This window comes from Vidua macroura, chromosome 5 (genome assembly GCF_024509145.1).
Source record: "Vidua macroura isolate BioBank_ID:100142 chromosome 5, ASM2450914v1, whole genome shotgun sequence".
Classification (NCBI taxonomy): domain Eukaryota; kingdom Metazoa; phylum Chordata; class Aves; order Passeriformes; family Viduidae; genus Vidua; species Vidua macroura.
In genome coordinates, this window is record NC_071575.1 from 2,113,905 (window position 1) to 2,140,982 (window position 27,078).

A 27,078-nucleotide genomic window follows, 5' to 3' on the forward strand; every position below is an offset into this window, starting at 1 on the left:
TGCTGTGCTCTGGACTGCTGGAAGGTACAGGGGTTTTCAATTTGGGCCAAGCACTGCTGTGCAGAAGCCTGATCTACAGCTGAAAAATTGGGCTGCTGAAAGCCCTGGGATAGTCATAAAAACATTTCCCAGCGGTGCACTGTCACCACAGGACACGAGATAACACGATGCGTGCCGCTGCTATTGTGAGGCTAAAAAAAGGTGAGTTTGTTGAGTTTATTTTCTGACTCCAGCATTCATAGTTTTCCAAAGGTGCCAGTGGATTGGAGGGTGAAAGTGCCACCTCTCCAACAACACTGGACAAACTACCAGTCCATCAAATTTCTCCACCTCTAGGAATGCAAAAACAATAAGTTATTTACAAAAAGTTGTGTGAGAAAGTTGGCTACAAGAATGTAAACCCGGAAGGCTTTAGAAAATCTTAAAAAAAATCAAGGCAACGGTGCGCAGAAGCTCTGTTGTGCCTCCTGCTCCATGGGGTGGTGCTCAGCCAGAGCAGGATGCCTGGCCTCCTCCTCAGAAAATCCCAGTGTCCTTCCCAGTGTCCTTCCTCCTCCCTTTACGGGCCTGCAGCACGCAGCCCTGGAGCTGGGGACGTCCTCCCAGCACAACGGAGGTGTTTGCAGGTGACTCTGGGCAGATGTGCTCGGGGACAGGCACTGCTGTGGTTCTGAGCCACAAAAGAAGATTGGTTTGAAGGAAAAGCTTTTTGGGAAGTCAGTGTCATCATCCGAAGTGTGTCATTATGGAAAACTTGGCTGCGTCGCTTGTAAGTGAATGTTTTAATTAGTTAGATCCAGAACTTTAAACTTTTTTAGGAAGCTGTGCTGTAACTCATTTGAGCACCTCACCCAGTGGTGACATTAATTAACACACAGTTTCCTGAGAAAAACATGCTTCACAAACACAAAGCTGCTTAGTAATGCATTATGTTAATCAAGAATAAGATTTATTTATATATCTATTTATGACTATCACCATGTATTGATTCTGCTTTTAAAATGAAAGCTTTAGGAACTGTTGAGAGTGAAGAATTTTCCAGGCTGGTACAGCCTGGAGGGCTGAACCATGAGGAGAAGAAAGCAATTTTGTACCTGTGAGGGCTGTGCTGCTACTTGGAGGGCAAGGGATAACAAGCAGAGGAATGAGCAGATTGTTTCCATCCTAAAATGCTGCTGAATGTGGGAAATCATCTTCCTTACCCTCATGCAGCTAACCTGCAATTCTGGATGTTAACCTTTACAGTTATTGATACTCCATAAACATTGGATCGTTATTTTTACCTCAATATGCTTCTCCTGCTGGGAGGTGGGAGAAATTTAGAAAATACTGACGTGTTCTGACCCACTTAGAACAAGGAGAACAGTTGGTGGGTAATTTCCTTTGCATCCCCTTCTCTTTTACTTTTCACTTTGGTATGATTCTTTTAAAAATATCATGGTGTTATCTTGGCTTTAGTCTGAGCATAAAGCCAAGCCTGGAGGTTTTCTTGATAAAAATAAATACAATTATTTCATCCCTTTCTGTGCCTATGACAACTTTGCAGTCAAATTTGTCCCTTTTCTCAAAATGTTAAGGAGCCTGGCTGAAACTATTTAGTGAGTTGTCAGTTCTCAAGCATCATCAAACTCATTCCTGTGAAATAGTAAAACTATGTAGGAATAAATAATTAACTCACAAATTTGTGAAGACATCTAGGAAGATCAGTTGCCTGTAGAACAGGATTCATTTTATTTTCCTGCTACGGTCATTTCTTTATGCTGAATTGTAGATGTAATTTATTGTAGCTGTAGAGTAGGCTGGAGTATTGTCTGAGATAGGGAGAAGAGCTTTTATTTCATTATAAAATACCCTTGTAACACTTGTAATCTCTGTAAACACTTTAGCCTAAATGACTAGGCACCATCTTCTGCTCTGAAGAATTTAGTCCAGTCCACACAGGACTGAATACATGCTTGGTTCTACCAATCAAGTAATTATAAATCCTAGAAATGAAGAAAGAATCAGATTACATCCAAATTCCTTCCTCAGCCATGCCTTAAGTGCAAGCTTTTTAGTCCAGACTAAGTTCTGATTATGAAAATTTTATTGTAATTGAGAGTAAGTCAGAATGTCACTGACCTTTTCTGCTAGATGGCTGGAATGAAGGAGGAGAGGTGGAAAACAGCTGCCTTCTTATTTGCACTGGAGCTCAAATGGAATTAAATGTTTCTTCAGACCCTTCTTTAATGGACAGAAACTTTCTCTTCCTCTATCTCTGAATTTTAGTGCCAGATCCAGTAAATGCAGAAACATCATGGAATATTTCCATCATTGATGGAAATATTTGCTCTTGGACCAGTTTAAATGCTTAAACGTGCTCATGTCCATCCCTAGTCGAGGCATTTTTTTAAGTCTGTGGTTTACCTTAAGCAAAAGCCTCACTTAGTTGATTTTATTGAAGAATTACCTAGAATAGTAGTCCTTTTTAAAATTCAGGCTAGCACTGTTACAAATAATTCCTTCACCAGACTGTGTTCATGAACAAACTGTATTCATCACATCAATCACTAACATGCAGAAGTTGATGCACCTTCATTGTCAGACTGAGTCAATTAAGACATGATGAAAAACAAGTTTCAGCTCCTTTTTATTTTATTTTTTTTTAAATTTCATTCTACTTGTCCCAGACCAGTGTCAGTATTTCTGATCACAACAAAATAATATTTAGTTTTGGGTCAGCTGCGCCACTGCTGACTGATTCATCATCTGCATACACTGAAATACTTGAGTTTTTTAGATCTGCAGGCCAAAATTCTCAACAATCTTCAGAATCTTTGAGTTTTGCTCCATTAAATGGCAAAACAACCAAGTGATATCACCAATAAGAGGTGCCCAATAAGAAACTGCCCAATAAGAGGTGAAGCACCAATACTGAACTGAGAGTTGGTGACATGGAAGAGGACAAAAATATGTGTATTCTGAAAGCATAAAGCAAGTCTGTGACAAAAGACAGCTGCTGCCCACTGCTGCATTTTTCTGTTTCATTCAACTCCAGCTGAGTGATGGGTTGGATGGTGATTGCAGCCCAAATCTCATCACAGAAATTAGGGCTGCCCTGGTGGCTCTTCATTTTATGGCTGTATCATAGGAGGGTTCTGCACTGCCTGGGGACACAAAATCAATGTAAGGCTGCATTAATTAAGTCTGGTTTTGGCCCCAGTGTCAAACACAGCAGTAAGTGCAGGTGCACAGTAGGTTAGTCAGTAAAACAAAAAAGTACTTTGGAGTTTGAGTCTATAAAGGTTTTCTAAGTATCCAAATTAACTGAGGGGGTGAAGATAAACCTTGTGCAGGCAGGTAAGCAAACACTGATGGTGTTTCAGCTGTGGGTAGGTTCTATAAACAGCTTTATAGTGACTTATAGGCTTTGTAAAAGGACTTTAAAGAGGATGTAAATGGAAATGATTGTAAATTATGTTCACTCATTTTCAAGTACACAGTAAAAACCTGGACCACAGCATTGTTCTAGGGTGACTAATGTTTTACACTGTAAAAGTAATCAATTTGATAAGAGCTTCCCATATTTCATTTCTATTTTACTCGCTGGTGCTCCTTGGGATTTGCAGAGATGAGGGAAAAGCTCCCACATGCCTCTGTGAGGGTACATAAAGTGGGGGAACAAAGTGCTTTTTGTGTATGTGGGTCCCTTGAACTCCCACCACTCCCGTGTTCCTGTGGCAAGACATCCAGCAGAGCCAAAATGGGGAGGGTTCAAAGTCCTCTCTCTTCCCCTGTCCTTTCCTGAAGTTATAACAGCTGCACCAAGGTCTGCTTTTTCTGGTTGCTTTCTTTCCTGCTGACTCTCCGTCCTGTGAAAGTATAATAGGAGCATGGGTGTTCTCTGACCCCAAATCTACTCTAGCACAGCTGAAAAGAAAGCTGGAAGCAGAGGGGAGGCTGCTTTTCTTTCTATTGAAATTAAATCTGGCTTGGAACCAGGCTGTGTTTCACAAACTGCACACTGCTTCTCTGGTTAGTCTCTGATGGAGAGCAGCAGACAAATTCTACCTATGCTGCAGTCGTGCAGGGCTGTGCCAGCCCCTCAAGGCCACTGAAGTATTTTATTTCAGTTGTGTCCTAGTGCAGGTAAAGGTGGAGTTTGTGCCTTTTGAGTTAAATGGCTGAAAAAAGGTCTGTGAGTTCCAGCCAGACTGACCACACAGACCAGTCTGCTCCTGTTGGGGATAATGTGCTGAGTGACCTGCAAAAATATGAGAATCACCTCTTGAAGATTATTGTCTTATTAGGTAAGAATGGTTAGACAAATGGTAGGAGCACTTCCTAAGTGTGCAATATTTATGGAATTTCCATTTTCTGATTTAAAGGTAAGAATTCCAATGGGGGAAAGGGTGAGGGAGTACTTTGGTCATGCTCAGTGCCCTCCTTTCTGCAAAGACCATCACGGGGTCTCTGAGATTCTCACCCAGAGTGATTTCTGTGTAACAAAAACTGCTGGGTCAGAAATGGACTCTCTGCACCTTCAATCAGCTCACACAGATGTTCAAAGCTCTGATAGATCTGGTTTTGTTTAGCAGTGTGCTTGGCTGCAGGCTTAATTCTGTGCTTCAGTCACATTAACTGGGGTCCAGCTGATGGAGGTCTCAACGATTCAGGAATCACCTGAAAGTTCAGTGTGGTTTTTGGAGGTCTGCTGGAAAAGAGGGAACTTAATAAGGCATTGACAGATTTGTCTTGGTTCGAAAGGACAGGTGTCTGCTAAGGAAGGCAGGAGCCTCCCCTGAAATGGAAAATGTAAACCCGCTCTCTCCAAATTGTTATAATTTTGAAATTAAGGGGCTCTCAGGCAAAGATATGGGAGCAGGAATAACAGTTCTTTATTAGGGAAGAAAATAAAAATAAAATAAACAATGCAGTAATACAAAACAACCCTGCCAGAGTGAGAGCAGGCCCTGGCAGGCTGTGGGTCAGGGTGGTGGCAGCAGTGCCATTCCATGGGGGCTCAGCCCTCCTGCAGTGCCAGCTGTGCTTCTGCTGGAGCAGGATCCTGGACAAGGCTGGAGTTTTCCTCTGGAGCTCCAGGGCTGCTGGAGATGGGCCTGGGCTCCCTCTGGGAATGCAGTGGGGCAGAAAGCTGCTCCTCTGGGAATGCAGTGGGGCAGAAAGCTGCTCCTCTGGGAATGCAGTGGGGAAGAAAGCTGCTCCTCTGGGAATGCAGTGGGCAAAGGCTGCTGTGGTGTCCCAGAGTCTCAGATTGTATCCAGGTAGGAATGCTTGGCTCCTCCCCTGGGCACAGCATCTCCCCATGGGATGATGGAATTTTCTCAGCCATGCAGGGACACTCACTGGCCATGAACAGCAGAGATCTCCTGGAGGGAGGATTGCCTGTGGGAGAGCTAAAGAAAACTGCCCCATGAACAGAGGATAACTGCCCCAGCTCTGAGAGATGGTGAATAGAATGCACCCCCCATTTCCAGCCCAAGACAACATTTTACTTACACTTTACTTTACATTTTCTGGTGGAAGTCGAAGTGGTGGAGTCCTGCAGCAGGCAGATTAGCACAGGTCAGGGGGAAAGTGCTGTCTTTTAAATCACAGTGTGCAGAATGCTTACCTGCACAAACAGCCAGGAGACACAGAGACACCCCCCACTGCTCCTGGAGCACCTTGCCCCAGACAACCTGCTGCATCTGCTCCTGCCACATGGTCTGTTCCATCCAGTTTTTGTTTTCCTTCTGCCAACATCAGCCTTGCTGCTTCCCCTCAGGCTTCAGCTGAGTGTGATGGCCCCAGGGGCCAAGGAAGCTTTGCCATCAGCTGTGGCACCCGCAGGTCCATGCCTGTCCTGTCCATGCCTGGTTTAAGCTGTTTGTTTCCACTCCTTCTGCATGTTTCCACTCCTGTACTCAAACTAAATGTCTTTTTTTTTTTTTTTTTTTCAGCCTTCTCTCCTTTGGAATGAGATTTTGGAATTCTTGCCTGAAACAATTCTCTGCACCTCCTATTTACAAACCTCTTGGTTTGTATTACTTGCCTTGCATTTCCATTTATTGCAGAAGGAGTAGGTGGAGAGGAAGCAAAAAGAATGCCATGCTGCTCAGTGTGGAATTTTTTATTTCTCTTTCAAGTCAGTTTGTGTATCTTTATTTCCACCTCCTGCCTACTTCTCTCAAGATCTTTGAAGTCATAGGGCCACTTGAGTTTCTCTGCTTATTTTCATGCTGTCAAAAAAAAGGCTGGGCTGCCAAAAATATACACTCAACCCTGGAGATTTCCTACACTTGGGACTTGTGCTGAAAGAGCGAGTGAAGGTCCCCTAGGGAATAACTCTGCTGTTTAAAGCTGCTGGAAGCTGTGGCAGGTGTATGGGCTTGCCCCTGTAAGCTGTCTTCATCAGATGAGAGAATAATTACTCGTGCTCAGTACAGACAGGTGTATTGGCAGCCCACTGCTAATAACTTAAGGATCTGTCATTCAATTCAAGGAAAACAATTATGTTGGTTTTGCTTTCTTTTCTTCTTCTTTTTTTTTTTTTTTTTTTCCCTGATTTTTTGTTTTAAAGAAAATATCAGTGTGGGAGGAAAAACTCCAAACAGTAGAGTGAAAAATGAAAGGCAACTGTGAAAATAAATCCAGATTTCTAAATCTTATCTCTCCATTGAACATACACATCTGTTCCTCTGTCTGCTGTAACCACATGTTAACTCCTCACTTGCTGCTTTTGTCCTTTTCTTTTTTCCTTGCACAAATTATGCTACATCTTGTCAAACTGAAACAACACAAATGCAACATGAAGTACATCTTGCCGATAAGAGACACATTATTTTCCACTGACTGGAAAAAAACAATGGTGACATTTTAATGCTGGAATCTGAAAAGTCTCTTGTCCTACCCATTCATTACAGTGTCAGTCCATGTAACATCAGCATGAATGTAACAGTTCTAACCCTCTTAAAGAATGGCCATTCTGAAATATGGCTTTATGAAAAGCTAATAAAATGCAATTACTGTCCAGCTTTGATTCAGAGTCATGAGTCCATTTAAGAATTCACGTTTTTATTGCCTCGCAAAATACTGAAATCTGGGGATTTGGTTTATTGTTTTAATTCTCTCCAGCTGGATGTAACTACCTGTTATATATGTTCACTAGAGCAGCACAGGTCAGTACATAAAAATAAAAGTTATAGCAGTACATAAGGTGGATTAGTCTTTTAAACAGGATGGTGAAATATGATCATGCCTTTCACTCCCTGTGGGTTTCTGGTAGGATTTAACTGTGCATGGAGCTTTTCAGCCGGAGTGTCCATTAAGCTGCTGTGGGAGGGAGGTTTGCACAATACCTGAGCCTCAGGGAGGCACACACGGGGTCAGGTACTTGGGGTCAGTCCCATTTCCTGCTGACTGCCCAGCTCAGGGCAGAGATGGTCTCCTGCCTTTGTTTCACAGCTGGGCTCCTCTGTCACAGCACTTGCAGCTGCTGGTACAAATCTGGAGCTGCTGGAGATGGAGCACGAGCACAAATCTGTGGCCCCTGCAGCTCTCTGCTGGCTGAAGTGTGTTGACAGAAAGGGGCCAGGTAGGCACCAATGCAGCATCCCTGAGAGTGCTAAAGGACACCATCATCATCCTCCCAGTGCCTGAGCAGAAGTCACTCCCTGGGCTCCTGGCTCGTGATGGAAAGGGAAAAGCTGCCTTTTATTGCCAACTCTAATATTTGTATTAAAAATTACCAACAGTCTTCTTGGGGGAGAATGATACAAGGAACAGAGTGCAGCACGTTACCTACAGTGTTTGTATTCTCTTGCAGAATGAGCTGGTACTCAGCTTCTTCCTCAACTGGTCCAAAAATACCTTGGCAGAACATTCAGCATCTCTGACCTTAGGTATGTGGATTACCATTCTTATTTCTTTTCTAAGAAATGATAATCCTTGATAGTTTTATGCAAAGGTGAGTCTAAAATTTTTAGATGATTCGGGTTTTTTTTAGGATATACGGATACCAACAAATAATTCCTGATTTCTCAAGGTTTTGAAAATGCATTGTTAATGTCACCTGTAGATTTCTTTCTTCTTCTAATATTCCTTTCAGCCTTGCTTCATTTCTTTTTGACTAAACATGCTTATATGCAAAGCAAAAGTTCATTTACACAAACTGTGGCAAGTTTCTTGCTTTACAAAACAAAATATTCTAAGGTTTTGGAGGAAGGGATGTCAGTCATGACAAAGCACAATGTGTGCTTGCACAAGCAAAGAAAATCAGGGGTGACTTCTAAAGTAATTTTCACAATGAGTGGAGCAAGTAAATAACAGAACATTATGTTAATGCTTAGGCATACATTATTAATGACTGTGGTAATTCACTTCTGGCTAAATGAGATGCTGCACTGTTCCCTTAGCCTATCTAAATACTTAACCCATTTTCCTCTTCTGTCCAGCGCCTAATTTAATCTAATTTCTGACATTACAGCATTAAGAGGCAAAGCATAAACCATAAAAAAGTAAACTCTGAATGTTTATTGTCTTCCACTGCCTTAGTTCTGCACTGATAATAATCTTCTGTACTCAGTTTTTGGGCAAAATAAAACCTCATAAAGGAGTCTGCAGCTGCACTCTGCACCACAACAATTCAGCTGGTTGTTATGTGCTCCAAGTGATAGGACAGTTTCCAAGATCATCAGTTTTCCACATTTCAGAAAGGATTGTATCTCTGCACATTTAGTTTGCATGTCCATTAAGTTAATTTAATCCCTCTGCAGACAGAGGTTTCATTATCTCTTTTGCTGGGACCAGTTTTTTTTTTTTTTTATCCATCAGAACAAAATAAATCCCATTCTGGCTTCTCAGCCTTTGGAAGATTCCCCCTGTGTGGAGTTTATTTGATTAGGGCATGCCATTATCATATTAAACCCATGATGACTATTGAAAATTACTAATGGTTGCTCTAACTTTTACAAAGGATCAAGGAGATAATGCAAAGATGTCCTAGGTGCTAGGAACGTGTAATCTGGGTCCATGGGCCCTATCTCCCTCTAGGTGAGTTTCAGCAAAGATACAGATGTCAGAGTGGGCAGAGGCACAAGGCAGTCAAAGCCTCAGAATAATTTTGATATGCCACTAATATTCAGCTGCCTAATTATTAGACAGAATCTGGGTGCAAAAGTTTTATGCAAAATCACGAACTGAATCTATAGGAAAATTGAGAAATAACTTGCAACATCATAATTCCTATAGCAGTGTCCTGAGCCAGTGTAGTCTGAAGGATGAGCCACCTATTTTTGTTGTCAGTGGCAGCAAAAATCAAGGAAGAGAATGAAGAAACCGAGGCAAGAACGTGTTTAGTGGGTGTTTGATGAGAGCTGTGTGTCAGGTTACCCAGTCTGTTCCTCACTTTGTAGTTACTGGTGGTGAGGGTCACAACAGGGTTGGGGAAGAGGAGTGTGTCTCTGGCCTCCAGCAGTGAGGTTACAGGGGGATTGGATTTTTTCCTACTCAAGAACTCTGCCTTTTAAAGTTTGGATGCTTCACTTAGGGCAAAACCTTTGTTTAACACAGGGGAAAGCAACAAACCCAAACCACAAACAAAAGCAGCTCTCTTTAGCCTAGAAAATTGATCACTATCATTTACTGATGAACCAGCAGCAGCACACACAGAGGTCCAAACCATGAGTTTAGACCTGGTAAAAACAGGGAAAAAAGAAGCATGGCCTGGGTTGCTCTGGGTGCTGCACAGTTTGTGGTGAGCTGTGGAGCTGTGGAACCTGCCTTGAGTGTGCTGATTGCCCACCTGAGAAAATGATTGAAACATATCTATTTCTATTTTTACTTTTCTTCTACTCTTCACCTCATCTTTGGAGCCAGGCTGCTGCCACGCCCCAGAGAGCTCACAGAAATCTTTGTTCCATGGCATTCTGCACACTGGTGGCATCCAGAGGAGACACAAGGCCAGCTAAGGCAGGAGGAGGTGTCTGGTCATGCCAAGGTGCCAGGCAGCAAACAAGGAGCTGCTGGGAGGAGCAAAATGGCCCCAGAGGTTCTTGCTGGCTGAGGGTGCCCAGAAACACTCTTGATTTGGAGGTGAACTCTGGAGTAATGCCATAATCAGTCTGGGGAGGAATTAAATTCACTGAGCCTGCAGGAAAGAGGTGGTTGCCATGAATAATAGGTAGATTTCCCCCCCACACACACAAATTTCATTGCTTTCTGAGGTTATAGGGGTCTTAATATTTGTCTCTTTTGAAAAATAACTCAAGTTTAATATGGGCTGTAGCTTTCCATGGGTCTGGTAGCTTCTCTCTCAAGCAAAAGAAATCATCTCTCTCTTGGTTAGGATCAATATGAAATAAGATTAATGCCCAATAGGATCAAGTTATGAATTTTGATCATACCAGCATCTTTCTCTTACACTGCTATAATTTATAAATGTTGTAGGTAATTACACTTACTAAAGTAAAATAAAAATTAAAATTTATGAATTTGTACTCTGCTCCCAGCAATAGAGAGATTAGAAATCAGTGTTAAATTTACTTGACATGAATACTGAATCAGTATTCCCAGTGGGGTGAATTTTGAGTTATCCTGAACATTGTCAGCATTTCATTATACCGAGCTCACTACAAGGCAGTAAGAGCAGATATCAGGAATGATTTCACAATCAGACTTTTATAAAAGCCCTTAAAAAAAAAAAAAAAAAAAAAAAGGAGGAAGAAAGAAAAGTCTATAAAACACATTTTAATATCAAACTTATTCTTCTCTTGAGTTTGTATCTCCTGAAAATATTAATCATTATCATATATCATATCCTGAAAATATTATCATTATCATATATTAATCAGTTTTGGTTCTGCTGTGGGCTATAACACTGTACAGCCAGTTCTGGCAGGTTTAATTAGTGCTCCATGTGTTTGTGTGAGCCTCTGGCCTTGAGGTGCAGTAGGGGAACAGGTTCTGTGTCCTTGTAAAGGGACATCCAGGCTTTCCAGGGAGGTTGTAATGTGGCATTCCCCTCCGTGTGGAACCACAGTCCTCATGAATAGTCCCTGAGGAGGAAAAGGCTCTCTTGCTCATGTGCCACAGTGTTTTTGATCTTCTCAAGTTGCTCACTCTTGATGTAAAGCTTCTGCCACGAGTTGCCTTCCTGGTTTAGTCACATTCACCCACGAGCTGGCTCCCCTCTGGCTGGCTTGGAGGACTAGAGCCCTGAGACAGTCGGGGTGTTTGGAGCAGTCTGGGTGAAGTCAGGTACTTGGGAGGCTGTAACTAAAGCAGGCAGATGGTTGGCTTGGGGCATTCAAGCCCAGCCCTGGAAAACCAAACAAGTTCCAGTTCTCTTTGATGCCAGACGTCAAAACAGGCTGTCACCAAGAAGAAAGGTCTAAGAAAAATCTGAGGGTGCAGAATACAGAATAATACTGAGCTCCCCAATGGCAGTGCAGTGACACTTTTTTAATTAGTTTCTTCACATTGCTTTGCAGTCCACATGTGAAAGGCAATGTATTATTAAGTTACAGTTTCCCTCTTGATTTTGTCAGTAGCATCATCCTCGCCGTTTCTGTTCCTCAAACGTTGTGCACAGTGTGATGCAGAGCTTGTTTTATACTGCTGCTGAGGAAAACACTGCACAAATAGTGGGATATGGAGCTGGGAGCTCTCCAGCATGCCAGAAAAGACCATCTAGATAAAATGAGGAACTGCATGCTTGAGTACTGGGAAGATCAATTCACCTCCAGTAGAAATCTGAATGCTAATTGCCTTCATTTCTTCATTTGAAAAGACAAAAGGACCCACAGTTTTCTCATGTTTATGTTCCTCAATGAGAGATTATAAACTGGCAGTGTTTGGGATTTTCTGTGCTAGGGCTGGTGGCTGACTTCCACTGGGAACACTGAGCTACACAGGCACAAATCAGAAAGGAGAAAACTCCAAGTGCTCCAGGGTCCTCATTTGGTATTTGACAGCTTTTGCATCGACACCAGAGAGTGAAGAGTCGATCCCTGGGGGGATCTTTTGCTTCAGCTGCAGTCAGTGTAACTCACTCCTGTACCTGCAACAGACCAGCACTTGGTCCCTGTCTAAAATGGGCTGCAAGCAGAGCATGACACTTCCCAAAAATGCAGGGCTGAGCTCAAATAGATCTGCCCAAGCTGGCTAGATTGGAATTATTGCATGTATTCCATTATCATGTGAAGCTAAAATCACCTGGACTTCAAAGAGGATGTGATCCAGCACTGAGTGTGGGAAAACCAAAAATATACCAGCTGAGTGTAGCTAACAGTAACTGGGTTTTACTCTGAAATATAACAGATTTCCCAAGCTCTCTTATTTTTTATTTCCCTTCCTTTTATTTTTTTTTCCTGTTAGTACTCTATCACATAGTGAGAGCAAATATTTTAGTAATAGTTGTGCCCATAGTGTGTGTTTTTCAGACTTCCTTTTGCATATTCAATTAGAAATGCATTTTCCCTTCTCTTTTGGTTTATTTTGGGGATTTTTTGGGTTTTTTGGGGTGTTTTGGTTTGGTTTGGTTTTGGGTTTTTTTGGGTGTTTTGGGATTTTTTGGTGGGGGGTTTGGGGGGATTATTTTTTTTTTTTTTTGTTAGAAACTTATTTACATTTCTTACTTTCAAGGAAAAAGTAAAAACCAATTCCCACAGAGAAATTCCTTCATTGGATATGTACCACACTGTAAAAATTTATGAAAAACAAAGGCATTGGTAGTGCTGCTAGGAAAGGGAAGACTGTGTTCCCTATTCTAGACTATTACACTGTGTCTAATAGTCTAGAATTCTACATCTCCTCTTGAAAATTCAAGGCAAAAGGACTCACAGCTTAAGGAAAAAAAATGGTGAAGTGGCTTTGCATAAAAAAAAAAAAAAAAGAGGAATTTTATGGGCTTCTTCTTAACCCGGAAAAGACTCAGCATTGTCTGGTTCATGGAGTTTTCATCCCTTGTCCCTCCCTGTTCCTATTTTCATAACACAAGAAATGAAATAAGGCACAGTCTTGCCAAGTGATTTGTCAAGGTTCATAAGGGAGAATAACAAATGAAGAACTGCTACTCGGTCTTCTAAGTCCCAGCTTAGTGATTTCTTCCTGAGATTTCAATTTTTCAGGAGTGTTTCAGGCCTTTCTCTACTTAGGATGTGATTAAAAATGTATTTTTGTAGTCTCTAAAGGGGAGAAAATGGAGAAGGATTCATATTCTGAAATTCCGCTCCAAGCATCATAAACTCAGTAGCATTGGTAAAATTCTATTATGGCAGTTGCATGTACACACTGTGTTATTTCTAATTAATTTGAGTTCCCTTCCTTAGGATAAATGGCAATTACACTGGCTCTCTGGCTGTCAGCAGTACATGACTCCACTCTCATTGTGTCTGCTGAGCAGTTATTTTAGGCTCTGTTCACTCCAGAACTTACACATTTGGTTTCTTCAGAAAAATAAACTCAACGTGGCTTGTCCATTACAACACCCCCTGAAAAACAGAGAGGCTGAGCAGGGGGAGGTGGATTCCTGGCTCCCACCACCCTGGCTGGGAGAGGGCAAGAGTGAGACGGGGTGCTCATGATGCCCTGTGAAGAGAGGCTGCCCTAGAGCAGAGGCTGGGCAGAGTCACAGAATAAAGCAGGGATTTGTTAAAAGGATCTCCTCCATGGATCCACCTTGGGCAGCACCAGAGCCCAGCCAGGGCTGCACCCAAGATGAACCAAAATGGTCCCAAAATGCACGAGCGCTCCCGGGGGCTCTCACTGGGATCAGCTCTGCTCCATTTGCACCTTGCAGTTCATTGTCCCATTCCAGCTTTAGCCCAGGCACTCCCATCCTGCTTGTTTTTCTCTCTCCAGCCCACGCTGTTTGTGCTCCTGGGCCTGAGATTTGGATCATTTGTCCTTGGTGCCCAGCTGGAGCAGGAATTGTTTTGTCTCCCTTCTCTGTGCAGAGATCTCACCATCCCCTAATGTGAAGCTGAGAACTGCACACTAAAGCAGCACAGAATCTGAAAAATACAAAAGCTACAACCTGAGGCATCACCCAGCTCTCTGCTGAGGCTGAAAGGGACACGAGGGAACCCTCCTGCTACCCAGGGGATCAGTGCTGGTACTGCCCAAAAGCCTCCTGTGGCAGTGTATGACTGGCGAGTGATGGCTGTTCTTACATCCCATCATCCTTTCCTCTGCTCCTCACGAGATGTGTTTCTATTTAAAGATTTAATTACCACTGTATTTTTTTGTCTCATGTTGTTATGTCACCCTGCAGTGGCTTCAGGGCTGGAGGGTCAGTGGCAGGTCCCAAGGTGCAGGAAAGAGAGCAGGAATTCTCTGTCTGAGGTCTCCAGCTCAGCTACTGCTCTAAAGGGGAGGTGGGAGAGCAGAGCCCAGCTCATGAGACACCCTCGTTGTGCTGTAAGCTTAGCAGGATTGAGTTCTTACTTTTTCAGGTAAATGAGTGGTTGTAATACAGCTTTGGTTTAATTAAACATAGCCCTGTTTGCCTGAGTAAAACCAGGAAATTTCACCCAGGCTGTGGCTGGGCTGGTGACCAGGTGGTGCAAATTGGCTCAAGCCCAGCTCCTCAGCCCCTGCTCAGGTGAAACACTGCAAAAATGAGGAGGTCAGACAGATCTTGAGGAGAGGTTGTGTTCACCATTACCTGATTTGCAGTGGTAAAAGGCATCTTTTCTCTGCTGTGCCTCCCAGCTTGTCTCTGCAGGGCAGGTAAACCACATTACTTACCCAGCTTCAAGGACACACCTTTTTGGCAGTGAAGACAGCTGGCTCGTGCCTGCAGCAGAAAGATGGAACAGGATTTGCTTAGTCATTTCTTCCACATTATGAGACTGATTCTTTTTGCTTGGAAAATGAAAAATGGCTTTTTTTTTTCAGTGGGAATTATATCAGATTCCTAAAGTGCATCTTAGTAGAAAAATCTATGAAAGCAATGGGTTGCATGAAAACCAGCCTGGAGCACATAAAGTACAGAATGAGGAAAGGAGAATTTATATATAATGTTGTTTCTCTAACTCAGTTTGGAACTGGTCGGGAAACTTGCTCTTTTTTCCCTTTTTTATTTTCTCTTGGGAACTGGGGAAAAAAACTACAGCATTTTTAACCAGACAGAACTGCAACAATAGTGAGTTGTTGTCATCAGTGACTGCCAAAAAAACTACCCCAATTATTTGCCACTCAAGCATAAATTTCCCACTGAATTTCAGATTGATGGCAATTAGTAAACAGAAAATCTCTGGCAGTTAACAAACAGAAAAGAAAATGAGCACTGCATGTCAGACCACTTTCTTCCATCACACTCCTTATCCATGTTTTCTAATTTCATCCCTGATTTAAGCACGCAGCAGGTTTTTATATGTTAGCTACTTATATATGTTAGTGTACTTTTATATGTTAGTTTATATGTTACTTTTATATGTTAGTGTACTTCAATATTTTACAGGTCTACTTCCTCTAAGCTGTTAACTAAAAAATCAAGCTGTCTGGCCTTTTTTAGGTGCTCAGTCAGCTGGTCACAAGCCTGGAGTACAACTGGTCATATCCTACGAGAACACCCGCCTGACAATAATGCTGAAACACATGAGGAACCTCGTGAGTATTTCTATGAGAATGTAGCACTCCTAAGTCCTTGCATTTGCAGAGTACTGTGAAAACATTAATCTTCAAACAGCCTAATTTCAGCTCAGAGTAATGATAGTGCTGTTCTGTCATGATTTAACTATTGGTTTTTCCCTTTGAGCCCACTCAATATAGTTCCAGGTGTGAGACAGATAGAGAAACTGGGTTTCCTTAATGGCTGGTAATGGCCTTTTCCAAGAAAACCAATTTTGATTCTGTTTTGGCCCTCTCAGCTGACACATTTTGATAGCAGTCAGACAGAAGGCATGGTGCAGCAGCATGACTTTTTGCAGGATGTCAGCCTGGCACTGTGGATTGATTATCCAGACATTTCTTTCCAGTCCAGCCCAGCTGTCTGTGAGGAGGGAAGAGCTCAGCAGAGGGAGCAGTGCTGTGTTTCAAGGAGCAGTGTCATTTGGAGGCGTGATGCTCAGCTTTGTAACACTGTCAGGAGGCTGGGAGGTAAATGTTGAGAGTTCCTGGAGCCAGGCTGTGACAGGGGAAGCTGGCAGTGCTCCTGCAGCACAAGGCAGGTGGAATCGGCTGCTGAGAATTGGTGGCTCCAGAGATGGAGCTGGGGCTGTGTGTGAAGTGTGATCCCTCACTGGAGGAATTCCACAATGAATTCCCTGCCTAGATGTGCCCTTGAATTCCCATGGCTCACATCTTGAGCAATGGCTGTGGCAAGAGAGCCTTTATTTGTCTAGCTAGGGGATTAGAGCATCTATTAGCTATTGTGGGTTCTTAGTGCACACTCTGTGCCACCTCCACCCCAAAGTGGATTGCAATCCCTTCTCCTAAATGGGGCCCAACTGAGGGGCTTGTGTGAGCACCAGCCAGTAACAAAGTGAGGCTGATTGTTTAATTAGAGGTATGAGGCACATGAGGCTTACATAGCTCTGACTGTTCTCTGCTGGCCACTCTGGCTTCTCATTTGCAATTCAAGGATCCCCATTCTGCTCTATAACATTCAGTGCATCTCTGTCCTGAGATTTGTTTTCTATGTCCTGTGTGCTACTTTGACAGGTGAGATCAGCCTCTGCTGACAGGTCCAATTTATACAAACTTTACCTTTGGGATGTAGCAGAAGACCCTCTTTATTTTTTCTGTTGAGCTTTTTTAATCTAAGTGACTTTGATAAGCTTCTGATGAAGTTCTAATTGGTGGGAGGGGCATATTTAAGTGATTGCCATGCTGATGATATCCTTGAGACTTCAAGCAGTTTGCACACAAACAATTTGTAGGTGTTGGAATTAGTCTTCCTTTGTCCTTTTTTCCATCATTGTAAGTGTGTAGGCTCCTAACTGTGTTCTTAGGAAGTTCCAGCCATTTAATTAAATGAAAGTAAATTACAGCACAGATAGCTCTGTAGTGCAAACATAAAACCCAGGGTTCAGTTCACTTCATTATGGAAAGGGACAGTACAACTTGAAGTTACTGTGTTGCTTTTGAAATAGGTAATTTAAATCAGGCAATTTAAATCAAACCCATTTTAGTGGGTTTGGAGAGAAGTGGTAGGAGTCCTGTTCAGCCAGGCTAACAATGATTCATGACTCTAAAATAAGGTCATTGCTGTGGCAGCCTAACTTAGGCAATCATGGTTTCAAATCCTGGGCTTCCAATTCCCTCCTTCCACCTGGCCATCCATCCCTTCTCATCTGTCTGAAATATGAAACAGTGCTTCAGGGTTCTGTGATCCTGGACTGCCTTCAGACCTGTAACCTATAATAGGAAGGTTCTTTATCCCATTTGTGATCTTCTCAGCTTCCCAGCCACATAAATCAATCTTTCTAATGTGCCCTCTTTTCTTTTTCCTTTCCTTTCCTCTTCTTTTTTTTTGGTTGAGCTGAACAGGGATTTTAAAAGTATGCCAAGATCATATATTATTCAAGACATGTTAAAGCTACTTCAGGTATAGTCAGCCTTTTGCAGAGTCTCACTAATTATATTTTAGTGGTTCATCTGTGCAGAGATTACTTTGCTATCTTGTTTTATTTCATAATTTATAGTAAATAATTTTTGTTCTGCTCTTCCCTATTTAATTTATCTCTATAAAGAGATTTTATGATGTGTTCAGTTGCAAAAATAATTGTAGTGGGCCAAATTAATCCCAAATGGAGCTTCACAGATGACAGGAATTGTGATCGAGACTTTTGATCCACATAAATAAATTTGATTTAGTGCTTGTGTGGGTTTACTTCTAGGAGTTTTAATAGGAGACCTAGATCCTGCTGTGCAAATCCTATATTGATATACAATGCACAAGGGACTCCCTAAGGAGCTGGTATTTTTTATAGCCACTCTCAGGTGTCACACAGGTTCTTTAAAGGAGGAAGCCAGAAGACTGCAGTGCTGTAACTTTGCAGGAATTTCTCCTGAAGGAAATTTGCCCGTTCACGTGGCGTGTCTTAGAGAAAAAAATGCAGTAGCAGTGGAGAGAGCCCTGGTGTGGTGCAGACCTGGCAGAGGACTGGTTAATGTGGGTGCATGCATGGGCCCCTGGGATCTGATGCATCCACACGTGCCAGATTTGCTGCAGATGCACAACTCTCCTCCCTGGATCAGCTTCAGAGTGTGCTCTCCCTCCCCGCTGCAACATTTCAGTCATGTGCAAAAAAAATCCAGTCCTGCTTGAAGAAAACTCTATCAAAATTTCTGCAGAGACAAACAGCAGAGAGCAGCCTTATGGATTTTGTGACTGGAAAGGATCATTAATCTAATGTAACCTTCTGCAAAGAAAAAGCTGTGTTTCTTCACTAAGGAAAAACTTGCAGCCAAGGAATCTGTTTGAACACAGAGATGTTAAGACTGGTTGATAATGTTTGCCTACAGTTTAAGGCTGTGGGTGCACAATGAAGACAAGTTCTGTTTTACAGATATTTATAAGATACTAAAAATGTTTCAGTCTCAATATTTGCCTCAGCAATTCAGTTTCACTTGAATCCTGAGATTCTGTAAGTCAGGTGGCTCACTGCTTCTACTTAGGATTTGAATGGCATCACCACGATTGCTGAGGAAAATAACTTTAAATTCAATTCTCAAATATACAAAAGCCATGATGCCAATAAAATGCAATTTTCCATATTGGTATATTACATAACTTGAAGTCAGGTTATTGGGGCATTGCTCCTCTCAAGTGCAGACAGTGCCACACTGGGCATTTTCTGGACTACAGGCAATATTGCCTTAATAAAGTGAGGCTGGGGTAGGTTTTGTGTAGGGGTGAAAACCTTGGAGGCCTGGAGAGTTTGCCTCTGGAGCCTTGGAGGATGTGGCAGGTGGAAGGGTGAGACAGGGCAGGCTTATTCTATAAAGACAATAGCACAGTACCTGGCAAAGTGCATTAAGTGGTCTCAGGAGGGATATAAAGGAGCCCCAGGGGAGGTTTGCTTTGGCCTCTGAAAGGATTTGTTACCTTAGAACGAGAATAGTCCAATTGTGGCAGCGCAAAACCCAGACAAACAGCAGCAGGCAGGAACAGGAGCACAGGGGCAATGCTGCTCTACCCTAAAAATGTAGGCTTTGTGCAGATGTGGGGATGGATTTCTTGAAATGCATGCAGGTTTTGACCTTGTAATATTCACGTGTGGTCCTGTTGACCTTCATTTACCAACCCAGAGAATGGGAGATACCCAGAGCCCACCAGGTCTCACACAGGGCTGACTATGGGCTGCTTTAGCTCCACACAGCCAGAAACAGCCAGGCTACCTACTGGTGGGCTTGCTCACTCCTCAAAAAAACCCAAAAAAAACCCAGAGGCAACAGGAACAGCCATTGCTGACACCCAGGAAAGGGTTTCTAACACAATTCCTTCATGGAGAAGCAAAGGGAACAGTGTTTCAGCATTGGCTCAGGAGGAAGCCTGCTTCTGCCACAGATTTCATTGCCATGGCTTCAGGCATGCCCTGTTTTCCTAGATAAGCAGCTAAACGTTCAATCCTCACTGCTAAACGTTTTTTGCCCATTACTTCTCGTGGACAGAGTAACTCCTCAGGGGTAGAGGGGAGGAGAAACAAAGCCAAGTTATCCTGAACCTCACGCCAGTAAATGTAAAATGTTACTAGAATTCGGGAAAGCGTGCGTGGGCGATGAATTCAGAACCAATTTAACAGGGGGAAAATTTTCTGGAAGAAAAATAAACTCCTACAGTTCTTTGCAAAAGTACTTCCAGCTTTCCTTTTATAAAAGCTCTGAAGCTGTCATGTACCACTCCTGGTGATTAATGATTCTGGGATAGCTGATATGTGGGTGACGAATTGGTAATCAGCTTTAGGCTTACACAGACATCCAGCCTCTTTCCATTTCCCATCCAAATTGCTTCCAAAAATGTTTGTGAGATGCAGTGGTTTAAATGTTTTGGGCAAAAAGGTGGGAGACACCTTTTTGAGTTCTGGATGCTGAGAACTTTAGACTTTCTCTGGGGACAGACTCTGACTCCCAGGAGAGCAATGCATTGGCCCTGAGGCTGTGGAGAAGCTTCCAAAATTGATTGCTGGCACTGGGATTGCGGGTGTGTAGTTAGTTAGAGGTGTGTAGTATCACAGGGTGGAAAACTTAGAGTTTGGGGTTTTAGAATACAGTAATATATATGAAGCAAGATGGAGGTTTTAGGACAGGCTGGTCCTTCTTCTTCACTTTCTTCTCCATGGGTTTGGGTGGTTTTGTGTAATCAGACAGAAAAGTTCACAGTGCAAGCTTTGAGTGATCAGTTATTGGGTTAAAAGTGAAAATAATTTAGGTGTCTTTTTTTAATTGGATAGTTTAGCCTTAAAAGACCTTGTAACAAGAGATATTTAGGCATTTTTTGCCTTGCTAATGAAAGACTGCAGAACTCACAGCTGTGAGGCTGTAACATTGGTAAGAAACAATAAACACCTGAGTCTGAATGTGAACTTCAATCCCAACCTCAACAGAGGTAGAAAAAGAAGCTGCAAACCAGCAGCCAATCTTTCCCATGTCCAAAGGGATGAAGTGGAAGCCTGCAGCTTCCCAACATTGTAGGGGGATGTTCCCCCCACAATACAGGTAGATGCTCTGCTGCCTTTGCTGGGTTTTCTCCCAGCTGGAGCTGGGGAAGGGTTGGGGATCTTTGCTCAGTCTTAGTTGGTTCCCATGGTTCCTCTCATGGGCTCTCTAACTTTTGCACTTTATGACTATCATTATATAGATTTAAATGGAAAATATATACTACCTGCCAACAGCGCAGTGCCTGGCACTGAAATAAAAAGCCACATTATCCTTTCAGGATATTATGAATGTGTACTGCCAGGCACAGGTAGGCAAGGCAAGGATGGAAAACAAGTGGGAAAAAAAAAAATCACTTTGAGCTGAACAAAGTTATCCAGAGAGTATCAGTGACAGAATTAAAATCAGCAGCTTGGCTGATGGAGGGAGGTAACAGTCAGATGAAGTTCTCCTTAGTCTGGCACAGGAAAACAAAATAAAAAACCTTGGGAAGAAAGCTCTTGTACTAACTCTAGCTTATAAAGAATTTGGATTTAATTTTATATTCATAGAAAATTCTTTTAAAGTGAAAGGAAATTAGCTCAGATAAGCTATGTTCTCCTTGAGACTGAAAATTAGCTGAACACCTCTAAACAAAGGGTACTACAACTCAGCAGTAGTTTAAATTGGAAAGAGATGAGGTCTGTTCTTGTGGCACAGGGATTACTGTTGGATTCAAACATATTTGTTTTGAAAGGTGTTTGACAAATATGTTGTACAGAAAGTTCTGTTATTATTTCTTGTTAAACCCTTTAATCTGTCACAGTCACAGTACTGCCTCAGTTCTAAATTCTAACTGCTCATTTTTAAATAAGTAATTCCCTACATAGTTGATATGTGTTGAATAAGAAAAAAAAAAACCCAAAATAACAGTGAGTTCTGTGTAATAATATGAGTGATCTGGGAGATGAAGGTGAACAGAAATTAGATTTGCCACTGGTTGCAAATGAAGAAAACATTAAAAATAATAGTGCAGACAGAGCAAGATCAAGAGAATAAAAGTAATTTCCAGAACCCTACAACAAATGTAAAATATTTCCTCGGGGAGGGAGAGATCTATAACCCACAGTAATGTGAAGATAAAACAAGCCCATGGTGAGACATGAGGTTGCTACAAGAGATGCCAATGAGAAAGGCCAGATCCTGGTGTCATGGGGCAGAAATGAAGTAGTTCATCTTTATAAGGCTTCAATAGTGAACTATTTCTCTCAGGATGTTTTTTTTTAACTAGAATACAAGTTCAAAGAACAGTTCTCAGTAGGGTTGCTGGGGAGTGATTGATTCTTCAGGAGTGATTTATTGTTACTAAAACTTAGTTAAGAACAGACTAACAAGGACACGAGTCAATTGTGCAAATGTTTAAGGGAGAAGACAGGAAGGTTCAAGAGGAATTATTTAGAACATTGAGCAAGAGCATAAGTAGAAGTAATGAGAACTAATTAAGGAGCAGAAATTGCAAGCCTCATATAATGAAATGCTTTCTTACACAGGGAGATGGCATGCTGCAGAATAATTGAAAGAAAAGTGCAGGGCGATTGTACAGTTGGAGAAATTAAAGATAGGCATATACAGACTTTTGTAACTAATTAAGAAATTGAGAAGAAAAACAGTGCAGAATGAAGACACATATCACAATCTCACTGTTTCTTTACACATTTTTATTTTCAGTTACTGTCTGGGCCCAAGCAACGCGAGAAAAGAATTTGTATGTGGCAAAAAGATAGAAACAGAACAATGGCCTTTGCTTGTGTTTCTTTTCTCAAAGGCTAATTTCCTTTCATGCACTCTAACAGGCAGCAATGCTCTTAATCCTGACTGATTTCAAAAGCAAAGTGAAATGGGGATTTGTCTTAAGCATTTGTTCTCCTTTGTACTTCATTCAAAAGAAGTAGTTCTGGGATCTATGTTTCTAAGGGTCAAAACAAGATCATTCTTATCTCAGCCAGTGTCATAGACTCTGTGACTAAATATTCATCTGAAAATTAAGTGTTCCAAGCACAGCAATAATACAGGGTTGAAAGCAATGGAATTTAGTTTCTTTATGGGCTTGGTGGTGATTCTGAGATAAAAGCTTCGGAGACTTGTTCATGAAATCTACTCTCTGCATTCTACACCCTGCACCAACATTGCTTATCCAAGTTTTAAAGCATTCTGACCCTTGATTTCTCTCATCTATGCCTAAAAAAAAAAAAAAAACAAACCCGGTGGAGTTAATTGTCTTAAAATACTAATGCAGCATGGTTCAGAAATCTAGAACATGTTACCTTTTCTTTCAGAAAAAAAAATAACTTCTGTGTGATTCTCAGATCTTTAACTGGGAGTTGTACATTTATTCCATACATTCCCACATCTGCTTTATGTTATTTTTTCAGCCTTGGTAACATTTTTATGCCCACATGGAGCACGCAGTCATGGAGTCCCAAGCATCAGTGAAGGGTCAGAAGTTTGTCAGACTCAGGAGTTAAGCTCTGAGTGAGCTGGGTACAGCCACAGCCCATTCTGTGATGTCTTTTTCTTTGTTGCTTGCTCAGAAACAGTCATGAACACATGCAAAGTTGTGTCATTTCTTGCTGGAGTGAAATTCTAGTCCTCCTTGCCTGCTGCCAATGGTCTCTAAAAGCAGGATCCTGTTTTTGAATCCTGTTGTACAGATTCTTCCCCATTTCATTTGGGATTGTGTCTGCCCTTATCTCCTTCTGGATCATCAGGACAATAAATTATTCTTTTTCAGCAGGGCATCAGAGATAAATCTCAGTGCATTTCTTCAACTTCTGGTTTCAGAGCTCTATGGAAATAAAGGCTTTGGAGAGAAACATCTGTGACCTTCTGGGTATCCTCAATTTCATTTTATTTATTTCATTTAAGCGGAGATAGATGGGCTTTCCTCTTAACTGACTGAAGCAGATCAGAAATATTTTTCATAATTCTTAGAAAGCCCTGAGTCTTTTGGAAACCAATATGTTTTCCAGAACTGTCTCCTTAAATTTTAAAAAATCACAATTTTTTTTTTTTTTAATATTAACAAATAATTCCTGATCATTTTGAAAGTCCCACTGTCTCTGTGCCTTGGGATCAGTTTGAAACTGAGGTGCTTACCTGTGTGATGTGCTGGAATCACATTTCCATCTCATTGTGATGGATCAGCTGCCTGATCAGGCTGTTTTGAACACCATGAATTATTTTGCCTGACCTCCAGTGCTCATTCCAGAATGGACCATTTTCCCTCCAGTTTCCAGCTCCATACACACCTTTTGGCACTGGTGGTGACACGAGCAGCAGGATCTGTCTCAGCTGGGACCAGGCACCAATGTGGGGCCAATTTAACCAAGCCAAACCAGATGTCCACAATATGACAGGGTGAATCCCTTGCTGGTCTCCCTCCTTGACAGGGTTATTTTTTCCCATTTGACAGCCAGGACACCTTGGGTAGAGTTGGTTGTTGGTTCACTCTTTAGAAATGTTGTGTCTCAGGACAGCTCCAACCCTATTTTTCCAGCACAGTTGTTCCCCTCAGGAATGCTGCATAACCAGCTGTTACAGCCAGGCTGCTCCAGTCCTGTCCCCTCTGCTACAGGCAGGTTGATGAGGATGCTGAAGGTATTGGATAAGCTATATTTGGATATTCACATCAATAATGTGGATAGAGCACCTTTGCATTTTTAGCATGGTAAATGACAAAGCCATCTGGAGGCTCGCTGCACAGACACTGCCAGATTTCCAAAAGGTAGAAAATACCTGCTCAAAAAAAAAAAAAAAAAAAAAAAAAAAGCTTTCCAGAATTTCCCTGACAGCAAAATGTTTTTATTGCCCTGCATTAAATTGAGATAAATGCAATTTCTTCTTTGCCTGCCTTGCCGCTGACCTCCACGGCAGCAATCTCTGTCATTGTGTCTCTGTCTTTATGTACATACCCAGATAACCCCAAAAAACTGGGATCAGAAAATGTGATAAAATAATAAAACTGCTGTTGAAGAGAAGCAGTTAAATATTTTCAAATTTTAGGTGAAAAAGTTGGTTGTTTGTGTGAGGGGGGAAATGCCATATTTGTGCAATCACTTTTGACCTGTTGCCTTCTTGTTTTGTCTTGCCAACAGCAGACAGGGCAGGGTGCACCGTAGTGGTGGAGTGGATTATCTTCTTCTCTAATTATTATTTAATTTCTGCAAATGGGATTTTATTTTTAATTTCCTTCGAAGAAACTTGGGGATATTTTGTGAGAGGGAAATGAAAAGCTCAGTAGCAGGGTAGAAATAGAGGTGTCCATGCTTTGGGATATGCAGAGCTCAAGGGAAGAACAAGGAAGGGTCTTGGATTCTGCATTAGGATTTGGGAAGCTGTTGGAGTTCTAGATGCTGAGAATTTTAGACTTTCTGTGCATACAGACTCTGACTCCCAAGAGAGTACTACATTTAACCTGAGACCATGAATAAAGCTTCCAAAATTAATTAATAGCACTGAAATTACGAGTGTGTAGTTGATTAGAAGTATATCACATCACAAAGTAGAAAACTTAGAGTTTGGGGTTTTAGAAAACAGTAATCTATATGAAGCAAGATGAAAGCTTTAAACCATTATAGAAACAGAGTAAGATTTCTAGCAGGTTCATAAGTAGTATGAACTAGTAGACTAGTCCTTCTTTACCTTCTTCCTTCTTCTCCATGAGTTTAAGTAATATCTTGTAAATAGGCAGAAAAGTCAGCATTGCGGACTTTGAGTAATTAGTTATTAAATTAAAAGTGAAAATAATTTAAGTATCATTTCTTAATTAGATAGTTTAACCTTAAAAGACCTTGCAACAAAAGATAGTTAACCATTTTGTGCCTTATTAGTGCAATACTACAGGTAGCAACAACACAACCGCCCGTTCACACAGCAATCCCCTTTTCCCTGAAGTTTATATATCATTAATCTGCTTTCAAAGGAACCTCTTGCTTTGTACTACTAATTTCTCAGCTCTTTAAGCTTTAAGAAGTAGCCCAGAGGATGTTCTCTTTTTCCTAAGGCAGAGGCTGTGTTTGCTAATTAAACTGCAGATTTGAAAGATGGGGTTTAGCCTTCCTCTGCTGAGTTACACAGGGACTTGGAGGAAGTGGAAACAGCAGCAGTGATGGCTCTTCCACGTTCCTCACTGCTTTTAATTTAGTCTGGAGGCAGCCAGTAATTTACAAAGGTTACTGCAGTGCAAGGATGATTTCTTCTGTGGATTTTTTTCTAATCCTCCTTTATTGGATAATAATCAAATCCACCTAATGTCTACACATAATATATAGACATTTTGCCTTGTTGAAGGTTTTTCCCAACCACTTGCTACAATGGTTTGCTTTCAAAAGATGTATGGATATCTCAATATTAACAACTAAGGAATATTTTGTAGTCCTTTCTTCACGATGTAAATAAATCCTTACAGCAGCATATGTAAGAGAGGAACATAAGGGTGGCAAAGGATAGGAAGACTAAGAGAACTACAGGACAAAGTGAATTATTTTTATTTGAGGGCAGTAGCTGAAATGGGAATCTTTCTAATGCCTGGATATCTTCTTATTTTTCTTTTTTTTATTTTTTTTTCCATTGAAGAGAAGGAAGAGAGAAACCAAGATTTAAAAATCTCAAGGAAAGTAATTTTTGAGGGGAATAAAAGTAGTTATTTATAGAGGAGGAAAGATGTCATTAGTTAATACAAGTTAGTTGATCATTAGTTTTTACTGTCAGGATTGTTGAAAATGAAAAATGGGGAAAAGAGAGCAGCAGCTGGAACTATCAAATGTTCAGGGGACATCAATCTGTTCCTCTCTAGGACAAAAGGTGATCTGCATGTCTAACACTAACAGAAACTGATGACATGATTTAAATTTGAGGCAAAAGCCACCTAAAAGGAAAATTCTATGTCACCTAGGAAGATGTGAGTTTTAAAAAGTTTTACAATAAATTATCTTTAAAATGAGTATTTTAAAAATCATATGAGAATGGCTCAATATTCATATTGGATGCTAAATCACTAAATAGTTGAATATATGGCAAACTTTGCAGTACTTATACCTATAGTAATGCTAACAAAGAATCCTTGGGTTAGGAGAGTTGTGGATCATTAATAATTATCAGGGGAGAAAAGTCATTAGGACAACATATTTCTTGTGGAAAAATTAATTGAATTTTGTCCATTATTTCCCAGCCACAGCTACTATATTTAAAATTAAATTATATAGGATATAACAAATCTGTGTGGGTTTCTGTAAACAAATACTTTTTTTGGTATTTTCCAAAACCAACATTTTTTGGTTTTGGAAAATAAATCTGGAGTGGAAAATGGAACACAGTCATAACAGATACAGGCTGTGTATGTTAGGTTTTCAGTATTGAATTAGAGATATGGAAAGTACATCCAGAGTATTATTTTCTCTCCCTCATTCTCAAATATTTTCACCAGCTTCTGCCTGACTTTAGAAGAAAATAACA

The 27,078-nt window shown here is 41.3% G+C and overlaps 1 protein-coding gene across 1 annotated transcript in view; it reads left to right on the forward strand.

Annotated features, from left to right (window-relative positions):
• Positions 1–27,078, forward strand: part of PIK3C2G (phosphatidylinositol-4-phosphate 3-kinase catalytic subunit type 2 gamma) — a 185,437-nt gene that overhangs the window by 148,502 nt on the left and 9,857 nt on the right. The window contains exons 30-31 of the mRNA XM_053977983.1: positions 7,808–7,883; positions 15,500–15,594. Of these exons, the coding sequence (XP_053833958.1) occupies positions 7,808–7,883; positions 15,500–15,594 (171 nt within the window). The remainder of the gene's footprint in view (positions 1–7,807; positions 7,884–15,499; positions 15,595–27,078) is intronic.